This window comes from Agelaius tricolor, unplaced genomic scaffold (genome assembly GCF_023055355.1).
Source record: "Agelaius tricolor isolate 1412-34295 unplaced genomic scaffold, bAgeTri1.0.p SCAF_5, whole genome shotgun sequence".
Lineage (NCBI taxonomy): Eukaryota > Metazoa > Chordata > Aves > Passeriformes > Icteridae > Agelaius > Agelaius tricolor.
This window is the reverse complement of record NW_027269265.1, coordinates 3,761,500-3,788,677: the sequence shown is the minus strand read 5'-3', so window position 1 is coordinate 3,788,677 and position 27,178 is coordinate 3,761,500. Positions and strand designations below refer to the sequence as shown.

The following is a 27,178-nucleotide window of genomic DNA, read 5'->3' as shown; positions in this document are numbered from 1 at the left end:
GCTCCTTGATCCCTTAAGTGCCCAAGGCCAGGTTGGACAGGGCTTGCACACCCTGGGATGGTGGAAGGTCCTTTCGAGGTCAGGAGCTTGGAACTGGATGATTTTTAAGGTCCTTCTCCTCAACCCTCCTTCATCCTCTGTCTTTAACTCCTCATCGTCGCTCCACCATGGAGGCTGGCTTGAGGCAACCTCCCTCAGTCGGATTTCAGGATGTGCATCGCTATTTGCCGCTTGGACAAAGCGATCTGGATATTACTGTGAATACACGGCCGTGCTTTCGCTGGGAGCCGCAGTCCCCACAGCACTGCCTGGTTATGCTACAGCTACCGGCGGTGAAACCCCACGAACCGGAACACAACACCCCCATCGCTCTGGGACTATCCCAGCGGTGCTCCCTTTCCTCCTGCAGAAGGAAAAGGGCGCAGTTTCTATGAAAAATTAAGATTGTCCCGCGCCCTCCCCCGCCCCAGCCCGCCGCCTCAGCGCCCCTTCCCACAATGCCCTGCCCGGCAACAGCGTCCCACGTGACCCGCGGCCCCAACATGGCGGCTCCCAGCGGCCGCCGGCCGCAGCCCGCAGGGCCGGGCGGGGGCAGCGCCGCCGGGCCCGGGGCTCTGCGGGGCGCCGAGGAGGACGCCGAGGGTCTCTACGTGGCGGTGGAGCGGTGCCCGCTCTGCAACACCACGCGCCGCCGCCTCACCTGCGCCAAGTGCGTGCAGAGCGGCGACTTCGTCTTCTTCGACGGGCGCGACTCCGAGAGGTACCGGCGGCGCTGAGGGGAGCGGGGCGGGCTCTCCCTGCCCTGCTGCGGTCGCTGTGCCTCAGGGCCGGGCATGGGGACCGGGTTGTGCCCCTTCCCCGCTGTCCCGGGGCTCGGGGGGCTCGGGGTGTGGGTGGGGAACGCTCTGGGGGCCGCCGGGCCCACCCTGAGACTGGGGATGGACACAGCAGGACCCTCGGTACGAGCCTTGAAATCATAATAGTTTTAATAATAATAATAATAATTAAGGAGTGACCCCGAGTTTCACTCGGTCAGGTGCGGATGGGTCCGTGGTGATGTAGCCACAGAAGCTCCAGTTCAGGGCACAGATACCCGTGCAGTGTTGTTTCGTATGATTTACCTCTTTTCGTCAACACTCCTTGAAACAGTAGTTTTCTAAATCGTTAAGCGAAGTTAGGAAGGTGTATAAGAAAGAAAATAAATATTTTCTTGTGTGTATACCCATAAATGTGGACAAAAAAAGTATCCACTTGAGTTCATGGTGTGCCACGCTGCTCCTTCTGGAGCGCTGGCTCTCCCTGCATGAGCGCTGTGCCCATAAACAAATTTCCTCATGGAATGACTCAGGTGCTCCTCCAGCGCTGCCGTCCAGCCCAGATTCTTCAAAAGTCCCCAGGGCCATGTCTGGAAGGGCTCTGATTCTTGGCTGGCACCGTGTTCCTGGTCCCTCGTTAGCAGCTGTTGGGAGCGATTCCTGGGGCTATTTTGGGAAGTGTGTGGGGTGGCCGTGTCCTCGCTCCAAAGGCTCCTGGTGTCCCCAGGAACAAGGGGACAGTGGTGCCTTTCACCCACCAACATCCACGGGAGTGGGGAAATGCTGTCAGCCAGTGTGAGTCAGCTTGCAGAACTCAGACTTTAGTCTGTCACTAAGGTCTGTCTGTCTGTTCCCTTTTTTAATGTAAAAAAAGCTGTGTTGGAGAACCACAAACTAGATTTAGCCTGTCTAAAATAGGTGGAAAACGTGTAGTTGTGTGAGACTGCTTGGGGTTTTCTGCAGATTCTATTAAAAGGTTGGATATGGAGCTTGGAATATAAACCAAGTTTGGTTTTTTTCCCTGTCTCTTTTGCAGCCTTAAGTTTTTGGCTAAACATCAGGTTTAATTATAGAAATTCAACTGTAGCCTTTGTTAGAGTTGAAGCCCTGTTTTTTTGTATTAACCAAGGCTTAAGAAGTCTCTGCCCATCAGGAAAATGAAGTCATAAAGAAGCAGCTTTAGCCAAAGTACCAGAAGCAGCAGTGTAAGAGAAAACCCTCTTTATCTTCTCACATGAGCCAGGATCAGCTTTTCTGTCTGACAGTTGTCACTGCATCTTCCTGAGAAGCTTTCACTGCCCCACTTGTCTGTGGCTGGAAAGGCTCCTGTGTATTTACCTTGTGTTTTTTAACTGCAAGGATTAAATCTCTTCTTATTTTTTGTTTTTTGGTCTTTTTTCCCACTTTTCTGCCTGGACATCACAGTTCCATCTCTAGGGTCACTGCTGCTGTATTAACCTGGGGCCTCCCTGCACACTCCATTTCCCCAGGCTTTGTTTCTCCTGCTGCTCAGAACTTTTCCATCAATTAATTGCAGTAGTGCAATTCATTAAAAATGGCAAATTTATTTTAATGAATTAAAGGAGTAGCACATCTGTATGAATAACACAATGTCCCCAATGGTTGCAGGAACTCTGTGTAGGGACAAAAGCTTGAGTTTTGAGGATAATGGGATTATGTTTAAACCGTGCCTGAAACATTTTGTTTGCATCCTCTGATTAATATTTGGAATTACTGATTTAAGAGTGGGGAAGGGGTCAGTTTTCTTTGTTTGCTCTTTGTGGATGTCTCTGAATTTCTTGTGATGTGAGCCCTGGGAGAGGGGGAGATGTTTGAAATGGTGACCAGGGCAGAGCCATGCAGGGACAGGTGCAGTTCACTGGGTGCCTTTCAGCTGCTGTTTACAGCCAGCGTTGTTTATTTATTTATTTTATGCCTTCTAGTAGTGCCTAGGTTAATTTTAGATCAGCCACTGCTGGAGGAGTGTCATGGCAAGGGCTTTGCTGAGTGGCTCAGTGTGAGAAATTCAGAATGTGGAAGTGTTTGGGGGCACTTGGGCCTCCCATTTGTCTTTTTGAAGTGTTACAGATGGGGGAAAAGGATCATTATCTTCCTGGCTAAATAGAAGGAAACCAAGCATTACTCCTTGTATCCAACAGTGGTTTATTTTTAGAATATTCTTGTGAATTTTCCTGATATGAAGACAAACAATTTCATGTTCTAATTATTTCAGATTTCACGGGACTATTTTGTGAGCTAACTTTTAGAAGAGCTACAGTAAAATTGGAAATTTTTCTTCTGTCTGGCAAAAATCACACCCCATATCTGTGAGGGGGAGAGACTGAGGAGCTGTTCAGATTAATTACTTAAGGAGAGCTACAATTAAGGATGAGTAGTCCAGAAGTCCTCCAGTAGAACAGTCACTGCCATCCTTCCTTTCATGACTAATGTGTTGTGTGTTCAAAAGCCAAGCTGGCATCTTGATGTTGGTCTCAGCTCAGAGGTTCTTCTTCCTCCTGGGAGTGTCCTCCAGCCTGTGGTGTGCATAAATTCTCAGAGTGTGTTTCCCAGACTGCTGAATTGCTTTGCTTTGTGTATCTGCAGATGGCAAAAGCCAAAGACAATGTAATTGTGATGTCTGAGCCTGGCTAATTTCTCCAAGCTATGGGTTCTGGTTAGGAATAGAGATTTTTTTCAGCAGTTATAGTGAATATTGTGCCCTCAGCTCCTTCAGCATTAATCAACTCCTGTAGATTAATATGTAGATTCATGTAGGAAGCCCCTCTCTCTGGTTGCTTCTCTCTAATCATGAACATGTGGAAATAAGCCAGGCAACCACAGAAAATCTCACCTTAATGTGATAAGACTTGAGAAAAGAGAAACATTTCACGGGTAATTCAAGATGTTCTCTCAGTTTACAGTTGATGGGAGTTCCTATAATAATTCATCCCAAGTTTTGCTTTTTTGCCAAATGGAAAGGCTGAAGATATATAAAGAAGAAGGAGTTGCAGGATGCAGTGCAGTAGAGATCAGAGCTATATAAAGCAGTGGAGATGTTTGCTCAGGAGGAAGCTGCTGGAGGGTTTGCTAGGAGCTGTTTGACATCGCTGCGAAGCGCGTGGTGAGCTGCAATTTCTGCAGGCTTCCACAAGCACTTCTGCCTTCCCTCCACAGCCAGAACTTCATTTATCCCTCTGTTCTGTGACAGATCATTCAGCTTTTTGCTGGTGTGATGGACAGGAACTGGGTGATTCTGTTCAGTCAGGGTCTGTGCCCACGAATCCAGCTCAGAAACCCAGAACTGCCCGGTGACCCCAGCCTGGGTGGCTGCTGGGTGAGCTCTGTGTTTCTGGGCCAGGGGATTTTTGTGGCAGCCAAAGGTGGGGGTGCAGTAGGTGTGCTCTGCTCTGTGGTAATCAGGAGGCTCATGCAGGGCCTTTTGTCATTTCCAGGGTGACTCCTGGGGTGAGGACACACAGGAAGAGGGGATGAGCTGGGCTGAGCAGCTGGGCTCCAGTTGCACCACATTCCTCCAGCTCACGTGTGGCCTCTGGCTTTTGTGCCAAGCACCTGCATTTGGTTTTGGTTTGTTTTGGAAGGAAAACAGATTCTTTTGCTTGACTGCAAAAGCAGCAGCCAGTGGTTTTGTTGTTCTAATGCTAATGTCATCTGGGAGGGTGGTTACACAGGCTCTGAATCCAAAGGTAGTCACCAAGCTTTCAGCACTTGAAGGAAAAAAGTGAAGCATTTTGAAGTTTTACCTGAAATCAAATCCACAGAGCAACAGAGAAGGAAGTCCAAGATGTCATCCTGTCAAGGCTTAGTGTACTGTTCTTTCTAAATAAAGCATAAATGTCCATGAAATGCAAGTAAAATCATAAAATCACATGGTTTGGGTTGGAAGGGACCTTAAGGGCCATCTAGTTCCAACCCCTGCCATGGGAACCTTCATGCTCCATCCTGCCTGGCCTTGAACACTTCCAGGGATGGAGCATCTACAAATACCATAGCTCTGTTAGGATGAAATCATCAATTCTCTGTGTTGCAGAGAAAAATAGAATGAATTGGGGAACAATAAGGGGGGCAGAATGTGGCTTCTGTATACTCAAAGGGTGAAAACACAGGATGATGAATCCTGCAAAAATTTCTTTCTGATCAGTTCCCATATCCTAGAGTCCAGTGAAGCAGAGCTGAAGCAGACATTTGGGTCATGAAATAATACTATTAATTTCTCCAGTGACTGAAGGTCTTTTAAAGTACTCCATGTTTTTTGTAACACACAAAACAGTGCTCTTGCTAAGCTATAAATCTAGAAATAGCAGTAATTTGCTATTTGTTTGATAGTTCAACACTCTGATGTTTCTCCAGCTTACAGGCTCTGTTGCAATTCCAGTGAGACTCATGCTCTAGAATTCTGCAAGAGTTTTACACATTTAGCCATTAACTTCCCCAGATCAAGACAGATAGCTGAGGTTTGGAGAATCCCCAAGCTTCAATTTTATTATCTTTTTCAGACAACTTACAGTGCTGTAATTGTGCAAAATATCAATAAAAGAATTTAATCTCTTCCAGGTTTTCAGACAAGAAAGAAAGGCTGATGCATCTTAAAACCAAACAGAGAGAATTCCAAAAACAGTAAGTTGTATTTATTAAATTGATATAAAAGCTAAGAGATCTCATAAAAGGAAACAGTCTCTTTTAACACACTGTTGCTGCAGACAGATGAAGTCCAGATAGTCATAAAACTTTCAATCATGTTTTTTCCTCTAGTGTTTTGAAGGCCATGGAAGGGAAAGAAATAACTGATCAGCTGGTGAGTTGCTCCAAGTGTCCCATGGTTTTTAAACTCTCTGAATTCCTAGATCTCATAGTTTAAAGTTACAGTTTACCTTGAGGGCATTGTGCTGCTTTCCCAAAGAGCCTGTTGTAAGCAAAACTGAAATGGGCTCTGCCAGCAGAGTGTTCCAAGCTGTCTGAATTTTTCATCTCTCACTAGATATTTGTTCAGAAACTTATTTTACCAATTGACTTTATAACTAAGCCCTCATTTTGTTTGTGGCATTCTTCTGTGCACAAAACACTGTATGAAATATTTAGTTGTTTGATCCATTCAAGAGCATCCTGCTACTTTTTGCACTAAAGCTGCTGGCTTTGCTGTTAATCATTCGTTCAGCATGTTTGAAGTCACTTGTGCCCTAGAGTTGCTGAATGTTCTTTTTCAGAGATGGAAAATAATGTCTTGCAAGATGAGGATTGAGCAGCTGAAACAGACCATTTGCAAAGAAAATGATGAAATGACAAGACGTGAGTAATGCCTGTGCTTTTGTGATGTGGAAAAACTCCCCGTGCCTTAGAGTGAAAAATCAATTGAGGTGAATTTGAACGTTAGGGTTTTTTTTTAAATGGTGAATTTCCAAACAGTTGCTTCCTAAATCAACTTGAAGGCAAATCACTGAGTGGATTTTGGCCTTTTTATGCTTGGGTTTTAATTAGCAAACAGCAGACATTATTCAGCTGGATGGAGATGGTTTTGCAGCAGCTTTAAGAGCAAATGCTTAGCAGCCTGTGACTCTGGCTGTGTCCCTAGAGATGGCTGTATTCAGTGTAGTGTTTCTGATCACTTCCTCTTGATAAGGAGCAGCAAACAGCTCTGCAGCTGTCACAGATTTCCTGAAACTGCTGAATTTTAACCCACACCTGTCTGAAAATCCGAAAATCCTACTTGAGCAAGAGTCACTGAAATTAAGGTGGAGGCTCCATTCAGAAACTTCAGTTTTTGAAACCCATCAGATTGTTTTACACTAAATTTGCAGGGTCATTTTTCAGAAGAGAATATGCAGCTCTCCTTACGATCTACATGCAAGGGAAGTAGAGGAAGCATATTCAGAAGCATATTGATTGAATCTGGGATATTTTTATGGCTTGAAATTCAAGAGGAGCCATACAGAGAGTGGAAGCAGAGGCAGAGCCTGAGAAGAATCGTAAAGGATTAGCACGGGCTTGGGGTGAAAAATCAAAAAGGCTGAGATGCAAAATTATTTTCAATTAAAAAGGAGGATGGATAGTAACAATAATAAATGGATGATATAGAAAAGGTGAGGGAGCAGAAAAGTGTGTTAGTCAACAGGAAATAGCAATAACACTGCAGAGAAGTCTGAGGCATTCATTCAGTGCTGCCTTTGCTTCATCTTCCTGCAAAGAAAATGGGATCAGCTGCTTAGCCAGGTTAAATTTGACATCATGAGAGGACTCAGTTGCAGACTAAGGAAGGAAACAGATAACTACACATTAGTTTGTTTTATGGAAGCCAAGGAACAAGCTGAGGTGGTCTGTGGAGCACTTGGGAGCCTGAGTGAGGAAGCTGAGAGCAGCACCTGCCTTCAAAGGGTGCAGCAAGGCAGAACCCCAGAGTGATGGCCCAGGAATCCTGTCACACACCTAGGGGGGCTCTGCTGGTAACTGCCAGGCAAGGTGGGTAAAAACAGCCATCACTTGGTTATGGTATTCCTGTCAAATCTATGTTTTGTTATTTATGTCATGATATTCATGCCCAATCAACCCCTCATCTGGGGATCAGGTGCTGCAGTGGAGGATGAAGCAGCAGCTGCACGTAACTTGGATTTGGGCACTGCCTGAAACTGTCTTGTGAGCAAACAAAATTTGCTCTGGGTGTAACCCCTGCAAGGTCATCACAGAAAGTTGGAAAGGCTTCATTCAAAGAGTGGTGGCACTGGTCAAGCTGAGGAGGTGAGGCAGGTGGAGCTCAGCAGGAGCCAGTTCCTGGCCCAGTTCCTGGCAGTATTTCCCATAATAGCTCAGTAGAACAGAGGGTGGAATGGAGGAAGCCAGGCTGGATGGGGAGATGACTTCTGTGGAGACCAGGACCAAGTTATAAATCATGCAGATAAATAGAAGCATCATCCTGAAAGAACAAAATCAAGGTACACATTGTTGTAAAGAGAAACATAAACCCAGAATGGGGGATGGTGGTGAGATTTGGCAGGAAGGGATCTGGGGAATTGCAAATTAAATAAAAATTATCAATCTTGTGCTGCTCCAGAAAGGTTCAGGCCTCTTTCTGGGTTAACTAATGTAAGTGCTGTATTTAAGATGGAAGCAGTTATCCTGCTGTGCCAGGTGTTGTTGTTGCTTCAGTGGAAACCTGGTGTCCAATTTAAACAATTTAAGAAAGATACAAATAATCAGAGGAAAGTCTGAGCATTGGAAATTGAATAGAACAGCTAAGAAAATTCATGTTTGGTTTAGAGAGGAGGAAGTTGAAGAAAAACAAGCTTTTCAGTGGGTAGAAGATTATTGTTATGGAGATTAGATTATGACTTTTTGTCTTTTGCCTGTGAAGAAAGGAGAAGAGGAAATCAATGTGACTTTAAGGAATTAGTCACCTCTTCTCAAAATGCTCTGCTCTGGAGGTGGCAGAGTTAGGACCAACCAGGGAGTGGAGTTCTCCATTTTCCCACTGTTCTGTGGAATTTATTATCTGCAGCTTTTGCAACTTCTCTTGACTCACAGTGAATTTGATTAGATGTAACCTAAAAACTGAGCTGACTATTGCCCAACTAACCTATTGTTAGCTCAGTTGCTTTTGGAGAGAGACCAGGAATGAATTCCAGCTGTGAGTAGCCAACAGATCAGGATCCAACTTGGTCACTTTTGGTCCACATTAAAAAGAGTGAAAAGGTTGTTTCTCTGCTCTTGGATGTGGCATAGTTTAATTTTCTGAAATAAAAACCATTTCTAGAACACTGGGTTCCTGCTTTTGGACTTGACTCTCCTGGAGACCTCAATAATTGGTGGTGCTTAAAATAATGTTTTAAAATCTGTGTTTGCCTTCTTTCCACGCAGAACAGTTCAAGGAGACAGGCTTGCAAATCCCTGGCAGAGCTCTCTGGGCAGAGATCAGTGTGCCTGGGCTTGCATTTATCAGGCAGTGCAGGTGTGTGGGACACAGTGGTGTCCTGAAATACTCCTAGGGACAGATTTTTAATCACCTCATAAACTGGGTCATAAAGCAGAGGTGCTGTGCAGAGGGCAGGACAGTTGTCTGTGCACTGGGACTGCTGAAGAGGAAATTTCAGTGCAGTGTCTCCCCTATTCCCAAATAATTGCTGTTGGACCTGCAGGGAAGGGAGTTCACTCTGAAAAAGTAGCCTTTCAAGTCAAACATGAATGTGAAAATGGAACAGCTGGACCTTTTCCTCCTCAGCCTCTCTCCTGTTCTTTTTGCAAAGGGAGAGTTTGGGAATATGACTGCAAGTGTTAATTGATTTTCTGTTGATGTTACAGGGCTGCTTAAAGGAAGGGGAGTTATAGCTGACACATTAGGGATTCTGGCATTGCCCAGAATAAAGTGGATTTTTCTACTGCTCCTCTAACAGGGGTCACTTATTTATATTATATAAACCTGAGGATTATTAGTTCTTATGTTCATGGAGGAGCTTTTCTCACCTCCTTTAATTTGGGACTTTGCATCTCCCACATACCAGATCTTCCTTCCTACCAGACACACCATGGATTGCAGCAGATCAGATGACTGGAAATAATTCCTGATGTTCAGAGAGAGCAGCCTCTGTGTCTGCAGGGGCAGGCACACCTCAAACTAGGGCACAGGGAGAGTTTTAAACATGCACTCGGGGAGAGCACAAGAAATCTTGCCCTGTGTTTTTAAGAGACAGAGGTGGCTGACTCTCATTACTGCAGCTACTTATTTTATATCTGAATGAGCAGATTTTAGGATCATCAAGGTTGCAAAAGACCTTTAAGATCATCAGGCCCCACCTTGGATGCTTCAAGATGCTCTTGCAGGGTATTTTTCCAAACCTCACACACGTGGAGTGAATCCAGGCAGTTGCAGCACTTCAGCCCATGAGCACAATTCCCATTTGTGAGTGGAAAGGGAGAGAGCAAATGTTCCCTGTGGGAACAAGGAGCCTGCACTGTTGGGATCCAAGTGCTGTGAGAGCACATCCATGAGAGAATCCCAAATAACCCACACTAGCAGCAGCACAGGTGCCAGGGCTGGTGAATGAAGATGCTATCTGCACTTGATTTTGGCTGCAAGCAGGGCAGGGCTTTTTTGGCCAGCACAATGCAAACGTGTACAGTCAGGCTATTTCTGTCAGGATGATTAGCTCAGGAGTTTAATTAAACTGGGAAATCTTGGCTTTTGTGCTCCAAATCCAGAAATAGCTGGGTAAAAGATAGGGAAAGAATAATCCCAGTTGCAGTCTCTTTGGAGATCTTCAGAGGAGATTAAAAAGTTGTACCACTGAGCAGCTGGAAGAAGTTAATAGTTTAGCAGGGTTTTCTGTTTGAAGCTGCCAGAGATCTTGTTTTCCATAAATATTAATAAAGCTTTTCTCAAGCTTTTCCTGCAAGCACTTCCCAGCTCCTTTTCCAAGGGATAACATCTGCTGCTGTTCTCACAGACACAGAGGGGCTGCTGAGGATTAAAGAGGAGAACCAGAAGCATTATCGCAGGGCTCAGAGGCACCAGGAGAAGAAGGAGAAAATCCAGAAACACAACAGGAAACTGGGAGACCTGGTGGAGAAGAAAACCTACGACCTGAAAACGCAGTACGAGCACCTGGCCAACCTGCGGCGCGCGCACATCCTGGAGCTGACCTCGGTCATCTTCCCCATGGAGGAGGTGAAGACAAGCATGAGGTATGGCAGCCTTGGCCTTTGGGGATCCTTTTGCTTGGTTTTAGGCACCCAGAAGGGAGTTGTGTCAGTCTTAGGTAGGTAGTCTGGCTCCCTTGGGGTCTGTGAGGAGGAGGAGGAGTTGTGTTCTCACCCACAGATGGAGGTCTGGGATGGAAGAATCTGAATCTGGAGGTGCTTGCATTTCCCCACTGAGGGAAATGAGCTGAATGTCCAGGAAGTTTTATATTTTAAATTTCCTTAAAATATATATTCCCCATCCCTGGAAGTGTTCAGGGCCAGGCTGGACAGGGCTTGGAGCAGCCTGGTCTAGTGGAAGGTGTCCCTGCCCATGGTAGGGGTGGAATGAGATGAGGTGTCCCTTCCAACCCAAAACTTTCTAGGATTCTACAAAAACAGGTAATTAAAAATCCCAGAGCAAATGAAAGTAGTTTTGGGAATGAGGAGTTTTGCAGAAGTGATTTATAAGGTCTTTTCCAATCCATACCATCCCCAGAACATCTGAATCTGGAGGTGCTTGCATCTCCCCACTGAGAGATATGAGCTGAATGTTCAGTGTTAAACTTCCTTAAAATATGGATTCCCCATCCATGGAAGTGTTCAGGGCCAGGCTGGACAGGGCTTGGAGCAGCCTGGGATAGTGGAAGGTGTCCCTGCCCATGGTAGGGGTGGAATGAGATGGTCTGTAAGGCCCCTTCCAACCCAAACCTTTCTAGGATTCTATAAAAACAGGTAATTAAAAATCCCAGAGCAAATGAAAGTAGTTTTGGGAATGAGGAGTTTTGCAGAAGTGGTCTGTAAGGTCCTTTCCAACCCAAACCATTCCTGGATTCTACAAAACCAGCCCATTAAAAACCCCACAGTGAACAAATGAAAGTAGTTTTGGGACTGAGGACTTTCACAGGAGCATTCCTCCAAGCACTTTGCCCTGGGTGAAACCCAGCTCAGTGCCTGCCGAGTGTGTGTTTGATTCCATTGCCACCCACTTCTCTCCAACCCCTGTGGGGCCTGCAGGGACCCAGCAGACGTGTCCTCAGAGAGTGACAATGCCATGACCTCCAGCACTGTGAGCAAGCTGGCAGAGGCACGGAGAACCACGTACCTGTCCGGGAGGTGGGTGTGTGACGACCACAACGGGGACACCAGCATCAGCATCACGGGGCCCTGGATCATCCTCCCCAACAACGGGGACTACTCTGCTTACTACAGCTGGGTGGAGGAGAAGAAGACTACACAGGGACCTGGTAAGGGGCAAGGCGTGGGTTTAGGCAGCTGGGACACTTTGGGTGCCAGCAGAAGGCACTGAGGAGCATAAACTGGTCCGTTTGTTCTCAGCCTGAGCCAGAAATAAATGCCAGAATAGGGGTTTTAGGAGAAGATTCCCTGCCCAGTTGAAACTAGGTGGTCTTTAAGGTCCCTTCCAACTCAAAGCATTCTGTGATTTTATGACTAGTCTGCTGAAATCTTCTTTTGCATGAAATTCTCACTGGGATGCACAGCACAGTGAAATAGAGAAAGTTAATTATTCACAGTTTTGACACAGTTCACATGTCATCATCTTAACAGGAATTCCAAGAATTACTATTTTCTTCCAGCTTCTGACAGATTTCACTGGAAATGATTGCTAGATTCAGGCTGTTCTCCTTGCTTAGAAATGACATATTCCAGAGTAGACTCCAGGAACATATTAACACACCCACCAAGACTTCATTTAAAACCAAGATTTCATGTTGTTTTTATTTCTTTCAGATATGGAACATAATAACCCTGCTCATACCATCAGTGCTGCATTGTGCTATGCAACTCAGCTCGTTAACACTTTGTCTCTCATACTTGATGTAAATCTTCCCAAGAAGCTCTGCAACAGGCAAGTAAAAATACAGCAGGGGAATCAGTGACCTCAGTTTGAGCAAAAAAAGTCATGAATTGGAGCAGCTTTTGATAACATGGGTGGCTTGTGGATTTTTGTGCTGTATTAGGGGAGGGCTAGCAGGATTTTAGACCACAGTTAACAGTCCCTCCCTCCTTTTTTACTTCCTGAGAGGGAGACCAGCCATCAGAGTTGAAAGTAACACCTCTCTAATTGACATGTTCAGCATCCTCAAATGAGAGATGAAATATGGCAGTGCACAAATGGCACTTTTCATTTCACTGGACCCCACTGTGCTTCACAAAATCCCAGCCCAGTCCAGCAGCTCTTGAACAGCTCTGCTGCCTCCTGTGCTGTGGGACAAGTGCTGTAACATGGCATGGCAGCAGTGTCATTCCCATGGGATAAAAAACCCAGGAGTGAACCCCATATAGGATGCAGAGCACTGGTAGAATTTTGGTGTCTGTGTGGAGCAGCTGGGATCTGCACAGAAGGAGCTGCAGACCTGCTCAGACTCCCAGGGCTTCCAGATGTGCTGCTGAGATTCTTTTAAGTGTTTTAAAACAGTGGTTGTCAAAGTGAGGACACAAAAGTTGTGCAGAGTTTCAGCTTTTTCCCACCCTGTGGCTGAGGGGTTGGAACCAGATGATCTGAAAGTCTCTTCCAACCCAAACCATTCTGTGATTCTCTGATTCTCTTTGGGTGTTCAGCCCTCACAGAAGGAAAAGGTTGGGAACAGGAAATGATGCAAGACTTTAAAGGAGATCTGAAACAGTTTGGCTCAGGTGGATCTGAGTTCCCTACAGTTCACACCACCTGTCCTGTGGAAAATGGTGAGGCCAGGGCAAGCAGAGCTTGTTGACAAAATGCTCACAGTCCTGCTAGGTTTAAAATTAATCCCCTCAGCACTCTAGAACTGGCTGCAGACTTTGAACAAGTGCTCGCTGCGAGGATTTTTACTGCAGGATTTGTTAGGAAGCCAGGGCATGGAATGCTGATGTCTCCAGCAAATGTATTTTCACAGCATTTTGTTTTTCTGTGTGGTTTTGTGTGTGTGGTGTTTTAACAGTGAATTCTGTGGAGAGAATCTCAGCAGACACAGGTTCACACGGGCAGTGAAGAAGCTGAATGCTAATATCCTCCACCTCTGCTTCTCTCAGGTAGGGGGGGTGCACATTTCATATCTTTAAATAGCTTTTCAAATATCAGCTGTGCCTGCTGGTTTCCTTCAGGACCTGATCATGTTTTATTTTTTCCCTTCCCTGTGTCAGCATGTAAATTTAGATCTGTTGCACCCCCTGCATACCCTCAGGAACCTCATGTACCTGGTCAGCCCAGACACCGAGAACTTGGGCAGGTAAGAAAAGCAAAATGTGAACTCTCCTCTGGCTGAATCCCTTTGGAACTGATGCCTTTGCCTTGTTACTTGTGAGGGAAATTCTCTTCTGCTGTGCCTATAGATCAGTCCTCAGCACAGAAATCAGGGTAGGTCCAGGAGGAGGAAAGACTGGACAGAAAAAGAGGCTCCTGAGTAGGGAATTAAATTTACAGATGTGTGTTTGCTGTTTGCTCCTGCCTATGGCAGGCTCAGCTGGAGGCTTTGCAGCTGATGATGGACTCATTTCCCCTACAGCCAGCAGCAGGAACTCCTTCCCTCCAGGGAACAGCAGCACAAATGCCAGGCAGCTTTGCCATGCTCCAAGTGTGACCCTGCCCACGCCTTGCCAACATGCAAATACCTGAGAGCATCCAGAAATACAAACCCTGAAAAGAATCCCAGGCCAACCTTTCCCAGAATACTTCCAGTCAATGAACTGCCTAGACCAAAGCTGACCCTTTAAATAATACTCATTTATATGTAAATTAAGATTAAAGACAACTGTTCCCTTAGCTTAGAACGTGATGAAAAGAACATCAGTTCTGGCATGCACACCCCAGGTTTAATAATTTATTTCTTTTTTTTTACAAGTTAAATATAAGAAAGCAAACAACACCGATTTCCCCATTGGGATAACCCAGACACAAGTCACTTGTGCCCAAGACAGTCTGCAAATATTTGTTTGATGTGCCTGATGTTTTATTCCCCCCTTAAACACAGTGAGTGATGTTCTGAAATCTGCTTTTCTGCTTTGTTCTCTTGTACGGATCTGGTTTTATTCAAAAACCTGCAGTGCCACTAAGAGGAGCTGCCTGTTCCCACTTCCTTGTGTTCTCTGCATCTATCCCTACTGAGCCAGCCCACAGACATGGGGAGCCACATCTTTGTAGAAGATTTTGGACAAAAAAATCTGTGCTTGCTGCCTGAAATAGAGTGCTGGAAATAGCCAGAGGATGGAGAGCTGTGTCCTCAAAGGAAAGCAGCTGCTCTGAAGGGTGCAGGGCTGCAGTGGGCACCTGTGCAGGTGTCCCAGAGCTCCCCATGCATCAGCTGGGTGCAGAGAGTAAAAGAAAGGGTCACAGGAGAGCTGGGTAAGGTACCCACCAGGCTGCTGAGTGGCTTTACAGACACCACTGGGAGCAGAGAGTCTGAGCTGGTTGAAATGAGGCACATGCACTTAGCAGAGACAATAATTACCCACAGTAATGAAGGTGGGGATTCTGTTTCCTTCTGTCATCCTCTCAAGGCTGGATGAGGTTCTGGGATGGATGCTGTCATCAGGCAGGAGTTGCTGGGCTCAGGACAGGGAGAAGGGTGGGACTCAATGGCCTTTGTTAGAGAGAGGAGGTCACTTGAGATGATCTAATGGTCCCTTCTGGCCTCAGCCCTGATGACTCCTTCTTGTGTTGCCTTGTTAAGCAGAAGGCTTTGCCAGGAGGCAGAGCTCCCATTGCTTTCCAGATTATGAAGGAGTGTTTGCCTTTCATTTCTCAGCTGGCTGCAAAGTTTGCAACAACCAGCTCTCTTTGTTTTCCTTTAGATACCTAAGCCTGTGGTTGCCTGACAATCTCCTTTATATGCTGCTGCTTTCATATGCTTATAATTTTACCAAGCTTTAATTATCTGGATTAATATTTCCCATGACAAATCACTGCTTAAGGCTCCTTCTCCCACTAAGGCTGGATAAACTCTTGCCTGTGTTAAATGGTCACTGTGTTTAATGGTGGGACTCGGTTATCTTGGGGGTCGTTTCCAACCTAAATGATTCCATGATTCCATCAAATTCCTGCTCGTGTTCACAGGGCAGTTTATGGCTTGGAGTGAGCTCTGTCAGGCACTCTGCTTGCTGTGGGGAATCTTCCTTTTTCCATGGAATACAGGCAGCCCAAAGCAGTGGGATGGGCAGGATGCAATCGCCTCTCCCACCAGGCAGTGGCAGCAGGGAACTCTGAGTCACAGCACAGCTGGGACCCTGCAGGACCCTGGGGATCCAACCCATGGCCCTGCTAGGAGAGGCTGAGGGAGCTGGGGCTGGACCGCTCCAGAGGGGACCCGATCCTTGTCTGTCCCTGCCTGCAGGGAGGGCTCAGAGACAGAGCAGGCTCTGCTCCAGGGGCCCAGCAATGGCACCAGAGCAACCAGCAGGAGCTGAGGCCCACAAGTTCCACCTGAACCTGAGGAAGAACTTCTCTGTGCAGTGACTGAGCCCTGAGCAGAGACCAGAGAGGGTGTGGAGCCTCCCTCACTGGGGACATTCCAGAGCCATCTGGGCACAATCCTGTGCCCTGTGCTCTGGGATGATGAGATTGGACCAGATGAGCCACTGTGGTGACTTCCAACCTGAGCTACTCTTGTGATTCTGTGTTTGGAGTGCCTCCAGGGGAGACCCCTCAGCCTCTCTGGGCTGTTCCAGTGTCTGGCCAACCTCAGAGTGAGAAAGAGCTTGAGGTGTTCTTGGGGCAGAGTGGGAAATCTCCACTGATGAGACTCTGAAGTCTCTCTGGTTGTGCCAGACCTGGGAGTTGCAGGTTCAGCCTGACAGAGCTGAGCTCTCTTGGTGTTGGAAATTAAAGCTGCTCCTCATCAAGGCAGGATTCCCCCAGTGGAGCCCTGAGTTATCACCAGTAGCTTTCTCTGCTCTGTGTTCCTCTCCCTGCCAGAGCAGAACTGCTCTCCCTCCCACCGTTCCCTGGCCCTTCCTGGGCCAGGTGTTTGTGTTACATCCAAGGGGGTGACACCAAGCTCCCTGTGCCAGCTGATAGAGACAGGGCACTCCATTTCTGCTGTGCCTGGCAGTGCAGGCTGCTGTGGGTGGGAGAACAGAGGCACTGATGGGGTCCCCCCCACAGGTCCGGCCCCTTTGAAATCAGCGCCGACCTGGAGGACTCCATGGAGTTTGTGGAGCCGAGCGCGGCGGGCGAGACGGACGAGAGCGGCGACGAGCGCGTGAGCGACGAGGAGACGGACCTGGGCACGGACTGGGAGAACCTGCCCAGCCCCAGGTTCTGTGACATCCCCTCTCAGCAGGTGGAGATGCTGCAGAGCCAGAGCACCCAGGCGTCCCAGCCCATCGCCAGCAGCAGCGCGGGCGGGATGATCTCGTCGGCCGCCGCCTCGGTCACCTCGTGGCTCAAGGCCTACACCGGGCACCGCTAGCGGGCTGTGCCAGGAACCCCTCCCTGACTGGGCTGTGATCAACCTTTACCTATTCTGTTAAGTAGTGCCTGGAACAAAGGAAAGGTCAGACTTCGTTTTGTAAACCGGAGAAAACCTTTTTATTTCCCCAAGACGACTGCGAGAGCCCCGTTTTGTAAATGAGCTCCGTGCTCCCGACGGATCCTGCCAGGGCACCTCGTGTCTCGGTTCTGTCTGCATCGAGGATTGGCAAAGGACCCAGCCACCTCCAGCTCTACTTTCTGAAGAAGAAACAGATTTTGGAGTGTTTGGATCAGGAAGGCTGCTCAGGGTGCGGTCTGGACAGTGGTGCAAATGCAGTTCCCACTTTCTTAACTCCTTACAGGGTTTTCCTTTGTGTGTGTGTGTGTTTTAAATCTGTCTTGCATAATGCAAAAATGCGCATTTCTAAATTTTTTTCATTCAGGACATGAAAATTATGCATTTTTAACATGTTTTCTAATCTCTGTTGCCATATTTTTAATACAAATGATCAGCATGGACGGGGAATTCACACAGCAAATTGCTCTTGGTTTAGATTTGGTTGTGAATCTTTACCCAGTTTTGCCATAGAAAACTGGCTTGTTTCATGCTGTTTCCACTGGTAGGTGTAGAAGTTTTGTGTTGTGCTGAGGCACACAAGCTCTGTACTCTTAATACCATGCACCAAAGAAACACTGGACATTCTCTTGCTAGACCCACATTGGATGCTGATACAGAATTGCATTGTTGCAATAATATCCATCGGTTACCACACCATGTTGCCACTTTTTAGCATTAGAAAAACCCCATTTCAAGCCAGTTTGGTGAAGTCACGTGCTCTCCACACTACATGTGTTTTTAACCCTATTTTATTGTATGTTCGTGGTGGGGTTTGTTGTTTACTGACTGCCAAGAAGTTGGTTTGGTTCCCCTGGCACAGCTGGCTCGTGGAACCCCAGGAGGTGAGTGCTGAAAGGTGACTTGGTCAGCAAGGGCTCCTCCTCTTCCTCTGCCCTGCAGGAGGGGACACCCACGGGGGGTTTGCTCAGCAGAGCTTCCAACGTTTACATTTAGAGCTGGGACAGTTCCTCCACAGGGCCAGCCAAGGAAGAGCCTCCTGCCCTCCCTCCACGAGGGAGGATTTCTGCCCCTGCCCCTCAGCTCCTGGGGACACAGCTCCTGACCAGGACGTGGTGACAGAGGCCACATCCCTGCCTGCTCCCAGCTCCAGGGCTGGCTTTCCCAGCCACCTCACAGGGTGTTTTGTGGTGCATTTCTGTCTCCCTCTCCAGGCTGGCCAGTGCTGCCTCTGTCCCCACGCAGGAGGGGTGGGAAGCCAGGTGTGGCAGTGACACCCACGTGCCACCCACCCCTCCATGGCAGCTGCTTCTCTTTAGCCCTGAGCTGGGCATCTGGTGTCAGTAGTTTCTCCTCATTTTTCTTTTTCTCTTATTTTTTTTTTTAAACCAAAGACCCTTAACTCCGCACGTTGTCAGACAACGCCAGCCTCGCTCCTGCCGCTGCTCTGCTCCAAGAGTTGGGTTTGTTTCAGGAGAACAGCCCAGGCCCCTGGGCTGCTGCAGCTGATGGGGGCCATGGCCCCTGCCCCGCTGCCAGGCTGGGCTCTGGGCTCTCTTGGCTCACAGCACTTTAGCACTCACAGCTCTGAGCAACCAGCACACGCCAGTATTGGAAACTGGGCTCACAGCCCAGCCCCTTCTGCTTCCCTGTGTATTTTGCACTGGACCCCACCATCTAAATCCCTTTTTTGTTGTTGTTTTTTAATAGGCATTTCAGTCCCTTTTTCATTGCTGCCTTTGTGCTTTGAGCCCCAGAAGGTCAGGCCATGACTCAGCTTCGTGCACTGTCACTGAACTTAGGGAAAGAAAATCCAACACAATAACTTTTCTAAGCCATATTCTTCCTATCCATGTTTTCCAAAATAATTTATTTGCAACCGTGTCATACTCTGAGAGTGCACAAGGGCACCGTGGGGGTGTTCAAATGTGTTGGGGTGGGGCTTTTCATGGAACCTTTTTTTGTAACAGAACACAAAGTTGTGGTGGTTTTTTTAAAAGTGTTTTGCACATGTGTAGCTGAGGAAGAATTGTGTGTGTCCAAACCTTGAGTGCAATCACCAGGATTCGTTTCCCAGGTTATTTGGGGGGGTGAGGGAGGGAGGGAGGGCAGGAATATCCATAATTATAAATATTTGAAGGCAGCCAGCTGAGAGTTTACAAAACTTTTTGTGTAGCATGAACATGGGAATTTCAGTTCTGGCCGGGACTTCTGGTGGTGAGCAGTGACCTGGGGTGGCCAATTTGGGCTGCCAAGGAAGAGCCTGATTGCAGGGCCCAGCCCTGTGCTGAAAATCAGGTGCCTGTGCAGGGTCTCAGGTGGAACACCCAGGGTGGCTTTTTCACCTGGGGAAACTCACGGCCCCCCTCTCACAACTTCCAGACTTAAGATGTAACTAAACACAAATGGTTTGGTTTTTTTGGGTTGGTTTTTTTTTTGGTTTTGTTTTGTTTTTTTTTTTTTCTTCTAAATTTTATTGTATTATTGCAATAAATCTTTAACAGTAATTTTTTTAAAGTTGTATATTTATGACTGTTACTTCTGTGTGGTTTGTTTTTCACCGTGCTGGGCAAAGTACACAAGAATTTCCAGCCTTGGAAGCATCACAGGGACCAGACCTGTTACAGTGCAATCAGTCATACAGAGGTGGAATAAGCAATACCCATTCTAGAAAAATACTCTTACATAAAATAACTGCATCTCCATGGGAGCAGGGGGTGGAGTCCTGCACAGCACACACACACACCCACACCCCTCTATGTACATGTAAACCTCTTGGGTGAGCCTGGCTGGGGATGTTTCTGCAGGTGGTGGATTCCTCCTGCAAGCAAAGCTCCTCGTTCCAGGCTCATTTCAGGATGCAGGAAGGTGCCCATCCATCTTTTGAGGGATGGAGTTGTTCAAGTGAAGCAGTGTCAGAGTGCCAGGCATGGGAAAGGGCCCAGGGATGCCCAGGGGCTCTGGTGGTTCACAGGCTGCTGTGGACAGACAGTGGAGGACAAACAACCCCTCCCACTGCCTTTCTTGTGGTTATGGGATGGGGAGCACCCATGGCCCTGTGATTGCTCACAGCACAGTCAGCTCATGGCCAGGGCAAAGCCAGGTCTGGGCCTGAGCTCAGCTCCTGCAGACAATGCTCAGGCCAATTCTGCTCAGGCAGCACCAGCAGCTTTTGTCCTCTGCCCACTCTGGTTTGTGGCAGGAGAGCAGCTGAAAATGGCCTCACCTGTCCCTACACCAGCACTGCCTGGACCAGCCAAAGGCAGGTGGGAAGGGGAAACAGCCCCAGGTGAGGCTTCAGCACCATTTCCACCGTGCAAGAAGTGGCAGTTCAGCCTCAGGTTGGATCTGTCAGTGCAGTTTTGTGCAGCTGTGAAATCACAGAATGGTTTGGGTTGGAAGGGACCTTAAAGATCCCCCAAGAAGGGACCTTGTTCCATCCTCTGCCATGGCAGGGACACCTTCCACTGTCCCAGGCTGCTCCAAGCCCTGTCCAACCTGGCCTGGGACACTGCCAGGGATCCAGGGGCAGCCACAGCTGCTCTGGGCACCCTGTGCCAGGGCCTCAGCACCTTGACAAGAATTTTTTTCTCAGTCCCCCATCCATCCCTGCCCTCTGGCAGTGGGAGCCATTCCCTGGCTCCTGTCCCTCCATCCCTTGTCCCCAGTCCCTCTCCAGCTCTCCTGGAGCCCCTTCAGGCCCTGCCAGGGGCTCTGAGCTCTCCCTGGAGCCTTCTCCTCTCCAGGGGAACATTCCCAGCTCTCCCAGCCTGGCTCAGAGCAGAGGAGCTCCAGCCCTGGAGCTTTTCCATGGCCTTCCCAACAGCTGCAGGGGCTGCACGGGGCAGGGGCTGCAGGACCTGGGTCCAACCCAAGGAACTGAGCTCTGCTGCAGCATCCCAGGGTTTCTCCACAGGGAACAGGGCCCAGCAAAGGGAAAAGCTGCTTCAGAAACAGCCAGGATGGAGCAAGAGCCCAACCACAAGGCTCAGCCACAGGCAGCTTCCACAGTGCTGTCCATGCCAGGAGAGCCCCAGAGCTTGGTGAAAACTGGAAGCTTATGGACAATGGAAATGTTATTACAACTTCTTTGCAGGCCTATCTGGAAATTCAGTCCAGACACTCCAAATGCTCCCAGGCAGGGAAGTCAAGCACATGGTGCAGTCCTTCATCCTCAGTTCTAAACACTGAACTTTGTAAATCCAACACTGGATTTTATTTTTTTTTTTTAATTGCTTCCAATTAACCCAAAACCCTAACATTCATCAGACCTTGGCTTTTCCCTGAACCATCCCTTAAGGAAACAGAAATCTGCATTTTACAATGTTACAGGAGAAAAAAAAAAAATGCCTGCAGGCAGCTCAGCATGGCAACACTCAGAACCAACTCATTTCTGGATGTAAAAGCTTGCTCTGTGAAACAATTTTTAACAGCAATGCTGTGCAGGAGGGACAGTTCCAGCAGACAATGTAATAAATGATGTATAAACCAGCCCATGCTCCCCAGCCAGCCTGGGGGCAGGGATGGGGTAGGGGAGGCAGCAAGTTGTCCTCTGGCTTTACCTGCTCCAAGAACAAAATAGCCTCATGATATTATTTTATCCTCATTTTTCCCCTTGTTCAACAAAGGTGACCAAAATCTCACACCCTGTTCCAAATAAAATGACCTCACTGGCCCCTTATCTAATTACAAAATATTTTCCTCTGCCACTCCATTCCAGCCTTGCAGGGACTTTCCTTGTTGCTGTCAGCCTCAAGTTTTCCAGAGTCTTGGGTGGGGGAGCAGGAAAGCAGCTTCTTTCCCTTTTCCCCTCATCAGAATTAAGCTGAAGGCTTTTGATGCCGATGGCTTTGGCAAAACAACGGCCTGGGGCTTGTTTGTGCTGCTGGTCCAGGTGCAGCTGAGGGAGCAGAGGGGACTTTGGGTGAAGCCTGAGCCCCGTTAGGGGATGAAGTCAGGGGTTAAGGAGGGATCCTGCTCTTCCTCTCCCTCTTCCCAGCCGGTTACAAGGTGGCCACACCCTTCTTTTAGATTCCTAATTTCATTCCTCCTGGTTGTCATCATGTCTGCAGTGCAGGGAGGCTGAGCAGCTCGGGGAGGGGTGGATGACACCCGGTGGGTGGCAGGAGCAGGTGAAGGCAAAATATAAACCCAGCACATCCTTTAAACTTCCCTGAAAAGCCTGAGCTCACCAAACCCACATTTCAGGCTGTCAGGGCTTGATTTTCCTTCTCCCACTGTTAAAGGAAAGAACAAAAGCCTTCAAAGCCTTTTGTCCTCCTCATGCTCCAAACCAGGTGAGTCACTCCCTGTGAGCCCAGGGCAGGTGGAGGTGGCTGGCCCAGCCTGGCCCCACAGCCAGCAGCTTTCCACAGCAAAGGACAGAGAACAGGATGAGCCAGGGGCAGGGCCACCCCATCCCTGCCCTTTCCAGCAGCTCCTTGGGGTTGCAGAGCAGAGGTGACCCCATGGGAAGGTGGCACCGGCTCTTCTTGCACCAGGTCAGAGATTTGGAATGGTGAGAGCCAGGAGTCCATCTGTGCCCTGAGAAGGGGCAGAGGAACAGCAACAGCACCAAGAGGGGCACGGGAGGGATGTGGCCAGGGCAAAGGCGGGGCTGCCACGCTCTGCTGGGCTCCGGGAACGCGGCCGCTGCTCCCCTGGCTGAGCTGCTCCCCTGGCCAGGGTCCATTCCCAGGCTTCCAAACCCTCCACCCTGCGAGGGCTGCAGCAGGAGGCTGAGGTCTGGCTCACAGCACTGCAGGACAGGAAAGGATCCAGGGAAACTCTGCCATGGATGCCACACTCTGTGCTCCCATTCTCAGTGCGAGGAAGCGCCGCTCATCCGACACAAAGCTCTGCAGCTCCCCTGGAAAGCACCAACCCACGGCAGAGGGAGAGGCCAGGGCTGCAGCAGGGCAGGCAAAGCACTGCAAGAGTCTTCTTGCAAGGAAAAAATTCCATCCAGAGCTGATAGGAAAGCTTGCAGCACATCACAGAGCCAAGGCAACTCCACACTCATCCTGCTGGACCCACACTCCATCCTCCAGCATCCAGGGAACAGCACAGGTGCCCACACAAGAGCCAAGGAGCAGGAGGACCAGAAAGTGCACCTAGCACCAGAATTCCCAAGGAAAGAAGCCTCTGCTGCAGGCAGAAGGAAAAGCTGGAATCTCTGATTGTTACAGCAGGGAGTTCTCCAAGTACTAGAGATTTGGGGGGTGTTTTGTTCCTTTGTTAGTAGGAGGAGAGGTTTCCTAGAGAAAGCACATTGCACGTCTGAACTACAGCACAGCACCAAGTTTCTGCCACGTGTTTTACAGCATTTTTTATTTTGGGGCAAAAGTCTTACAAGAGAAAGTCTGGTAAGGCAGATCTAGAATGCACATTTTATTCATGTAAAAAAAAAAAAAAACCCAACCAGACAACATGGGTAAGGTAGACAAGAACTTTTTTTATATTCTGACTATACAATAATATTCCTCTCTTTTCTTTTTTTCTTTTTTTAATCCACTGCCACGCTACTATAATGGATCTGTTCTATAGTCTAAGTTTCAGGTTGTCCAGTTAAGTTGTCTGCAGCTTCTTTAAACAAGTTGACCTTTACCTATTTAGAGTTTCTTCTCAGAAACATTCATATATTATACAGGATATACAGATTTTGAAACAAGACACTTAAAAACACACACACCTATAGCCGCAACACTGGGATAGCTGCATTGTAGGGGTTACCTTGTTCAGCCAGCTGTAGACTCTGTATGTACAATTAGTTTTTATAGTGTTATTTACAGAGATGGACTAAAAGCTCTCTTTTAATCTAAAAGGTAAAGGCTCTTGTGTTTGAGTATGTGCAGTTTCATAGCCCTGTGGAGAAAAAAAAAAAAATCACGACAATTATATACACTGTAAACAGCACAAGGCATGAGAATCTCCTCCTCCTCCTCTCCCAAACAATCTCAATCTTGCAGGAAAGTGTTTGTGCACTAATATTCCTCTTCCACCTCTGCTCCAGCCCCTCGGGTTTTCTTGTGGATGGCGCGGTTAAAGCTGTGGCAGGCAGGGACCCAGTGATTGTCATGGAGACCCAGCTTACAGCCAGGGATGCCCTTCTGGGAGCGGTGACAGCACATCCAGTAGCCAGGCCCGTAGGGCAGGGCCTGGCAGTAGGGCTTGGGGTGCCACCTGCACAGGGACACGTCCCCCTTGACGTATTTCTTCTTGCACTGCTTGCAGGGGTCCTCCCGGTAGCGAGGGTCGCGCACCCAGCGCGAGTCGGCCGGCCTGATGTTGTAGTACTCAATGATGAACTTGAAGTAGTAGCAAGTGCATTTTAGGGCAACCAGGCTCCTGGTGGGAAGCAACCCAAAGATCTTCACGATGATGTGGTGAGGCAAGAAGGCCATGTACTGCTGAGGCTCCAAGAGCTGCTGGATTTTAAACCTGGTCTCCAGAAAGTCATGTGAAACCTGCCGCTTTAGGCAGGAGGCATCAAGTACTTGCAAAGCCCCTTCTGTGGCAGGGACAGAAGGGGCCGATGGCTCTGTAGGGACACTGCTTCTGACACACGGCCTACCAGATGCCAGAGCATCCTCATCCTCGTTTTGGGCTACTTCCCCCGGCTTCTCCTGGGGACTCTCCCGCCGTGGCTGTTGCTCGTGAGCAGCAGGCTGCTCACCCTGGAGGAAAAACAGCCTCCCTGGCAGTGAATCCTCACCAGAACCGGAGAGCTTCTCCTTCCTGCACCCTTCCTCTGTCTTGGTGACCGATATACTGATGCACAAGGGCTCCTTCCTAGCAGGATGCTTTGGGAAAATTACAGGCTCTTTCGCCGTACAATCAACAGTCGCGTTCTTGCTCTGCAGGGGATCCGGCGGCAGCCTGGCAGCAGCAGCGGGACACGGGGCCAGCAGAGCCCCGGGGGGCTCCATCCGCGTTTCAGCGTCACTCCTGCCAGCTGTCATGGCCAACACCGCCCGGGCAAGTCCCGAATTCACATTCCCCACGCGGGTATCCAGCCCCGAAGGAAACGGCTGCTGGGCAGAGGCAGCGCCATCCCACAGCTCGGTGTCACCCAGGGGGCCGCAGCGACCTCCGTACCCGGCCTCTGCCACCCCTGCCTGCCCCGTGCCGTCCCCCCGGGGCGGGACCCCCTTCCCCACGTCCCCCTCGGCCTGGGTGCCGCTGGCCAGGAGCACCCTGCCCACGTTCCTGCGGAAGCTGTTGTTGCGGGAGAGGCTCCCGGCCTCGCTCTGCCGCCTCAGGCACTCGGACTCCAGCCTGGCCACCATGTCCAGCACGCGCACGGGCTCGCCCTGCGGCTCCGCCTCGCCCGCCCCGCCCGGGGACAAGGGCTCGGGGCTGGGCAGGGTGGCCCTGGGCTGGGAGCTCAGCCTGGTGGCCGTGCAGGTCTTGGCACAGTCCACCAGCAGGGCGCTGGCCCGCTGCTCCAGGAAAGCCACCATCTCTATGACAGACAGCGAGCGGCCCGGGAAGGCGCCCTCGGTGCCGTCGCCGCCCGAGTGCACCGAGCAGTGCTCGATGCCACAGGCGAACGGTTCCGGCTGGGAGCACCTGGAGTTGGCCTCCCTCATTCTTTCCAGTTGGATTTTGGCTTTTTTAAGATCCACCGATTTTTTCCTGCGTTTGGCCGTTCTCCCATCGATGTCCCACGTGCTCTTGATTTTCATGGAGCCCGTGCGGGTGCCGCTGCTGCACTGCTGGGCTGCGAAGAAGGCGATTTTCTCCTTGGTGTTGCCAGGTTTCACCACAGCCCACACATCCAGAGGTCCTTCCCCTTCTTCTCCCTGGTGGATGGTGGCAGACAGGGAGTTCTTCTTGTCCCTTGCACTCGGAGCGTCCGCCGGGCCTTTCCCGTTCATATTGCACATAGTATTTGGATAAATAAACCCCAGAAGCTTTTGAGATGGAGCCACCAGGGAGGGTTTTGGGAAAACGCTCAGTTTGGTGCAGTTGGTGAATTTTTCTCCTTGTGCTGGTTCCTGGTGGCCTCGGAGGGAATCCTGGCTTATTTCTGGGGATCGCTCTTTCTTCTGTAACTTGAGATATGGCTTTAAGTGCATACCAGAAACCCTGGAAAAACAGAGAGGGAAGAAGTTATAGTTGCAAAATATGCCTGTCTGGAATTAGAGAAGGTGGCCCAGAGCAGGCACCAGCCCACACCTCAAGAGGAACCACATGAGAAAGTAAAGGAGCCACCAAGGCTGCAATATCCACCCATGAAGAACTTCCTGCAGTAGGAGAGAACTTCCCATTAGAGAAATCTGTTTCCAGGCAGTTGCAAGGAGAAACCCTACAGTTTAAGCTGTATCAGTTGTGAAAACATAGCTAGTGGTTCATTCTTGAGCTAGAGCCATCCTTCTGCCTGTTCATTCCTTGATCCAAGGCAAGGCACACACGGGTCACAGGCTTTATCTGGACATCAGCTACCACACACACTCTTTTCAGTAGATAAAATGTGGTTAAAGCTCAAAAGAGAAATTAGCAAGAGTAATTATATTAATCAGAGATCCCAAGGGATATCTAATCTCCTCCTATCACCCAAAATCACACAGTGGTTTGGGCTGGAAAGGACCTTAAAGCTCATTTTGTTCTACTTCCTTCCATGGGCAGGACACCTTTCACTGTCTCAGGTTGCTCCAAGTCCCATCCAACCCATCCAGGGATGAAGCAGCCACAGCTTCTCTGGGCAATGAAACCTTTCCTTCAGCATATTGATAATGGCAAATTTGGTGACTTTGCCATAAGGGTCCTTCTGTTATACATCAATGCCCCCCCAAAGTGACAGCAGCATGACATCCAGCTGAGGACACCCCCTCTCAAGGATGGGATTTTACACTCAGGAATTCCAGAGCTGTGAAGAACCCCCTGGATGCTGCTGACAGCATCCAAGACTCCTCTGTCCTGTCACACCTCCACAGTCACCTTCCCTTCCAAGCTCAGGAACAGCAGAGCCTGGGGAACTGCACACAGGATGCAACCACCAGGAGACTCCAAGCTCTTCTCCCGGGAGCATCTCACAAGCACGTTACAGAACTAACTACAGGTTATGTTTCCATGGTAATCTTTGAGGTGTTGCACTCCAAGGCCTCCACTTCAGGGATGATCTGTGCTCAGGAGGCAAGAGCAGCAGGTTCAATGCCAGGTTCATCATGAGCTGGCACAGACACAGCCACTGAACAT

At 49.0% G+C, this 27,178-nt stretch overlaps 2 protein-coding genes across 14 annotated transcripts in view; one reads left to right on the top strand and one right to left on the bottom strand.

The window, feature by feature from the left end:
* Nucleotides 1-515: 515 nt before the first annotated feature.
* Nucleotides 516-19,485, top strand: ATG14 (autophagy related 14). The gene is made up of 10 exons (XM_071426152.1): nt 516-760; nt 5,388-5,450; nt 5,586-5,628; nt 6,038-6,119; nt 10,262-10,499; nt 11,511-11,740; nt 12,246-12,363; nt 13,436-13,526; nt 13,638-13,723; nt 16,594-19,485. Exons 1-10 carry the CDS (start codon nt 543-545, stop codon nt 16,898-16,900), a joined length of 1,476 nt encoding a protein of 491 aa, XP_071282253.1. The 5' UTR covers nt 516-542; the 3' UTR covers nt 16,901-19,485.
* A 1,686-nt stretch (nt 19,486-21,171) lies between these two features.
* FBXO34 (F-box protein 34) overlaps nt 21,172-27,178 on the bottom strand; it is a 41,911-nt gene continuing 35,904 nt past the window's right edge. For all 13 annotated transcript variants that reach the window (XM_071426137.1, XM_071426143.1, XM_071426139.1 and 10 more), the window contains one exon: nt 21,172-26,068. In XM_071426137.1, coding sequence (XP_071282238.1) covers nt 23,962-26,068 — 2,107 coding nt within the window. In that variant the 3' untranslated portion in view covers nt 21,172-23,961. The remainder of the gene's footprint in view (nt 26,069-27,178) is intronic.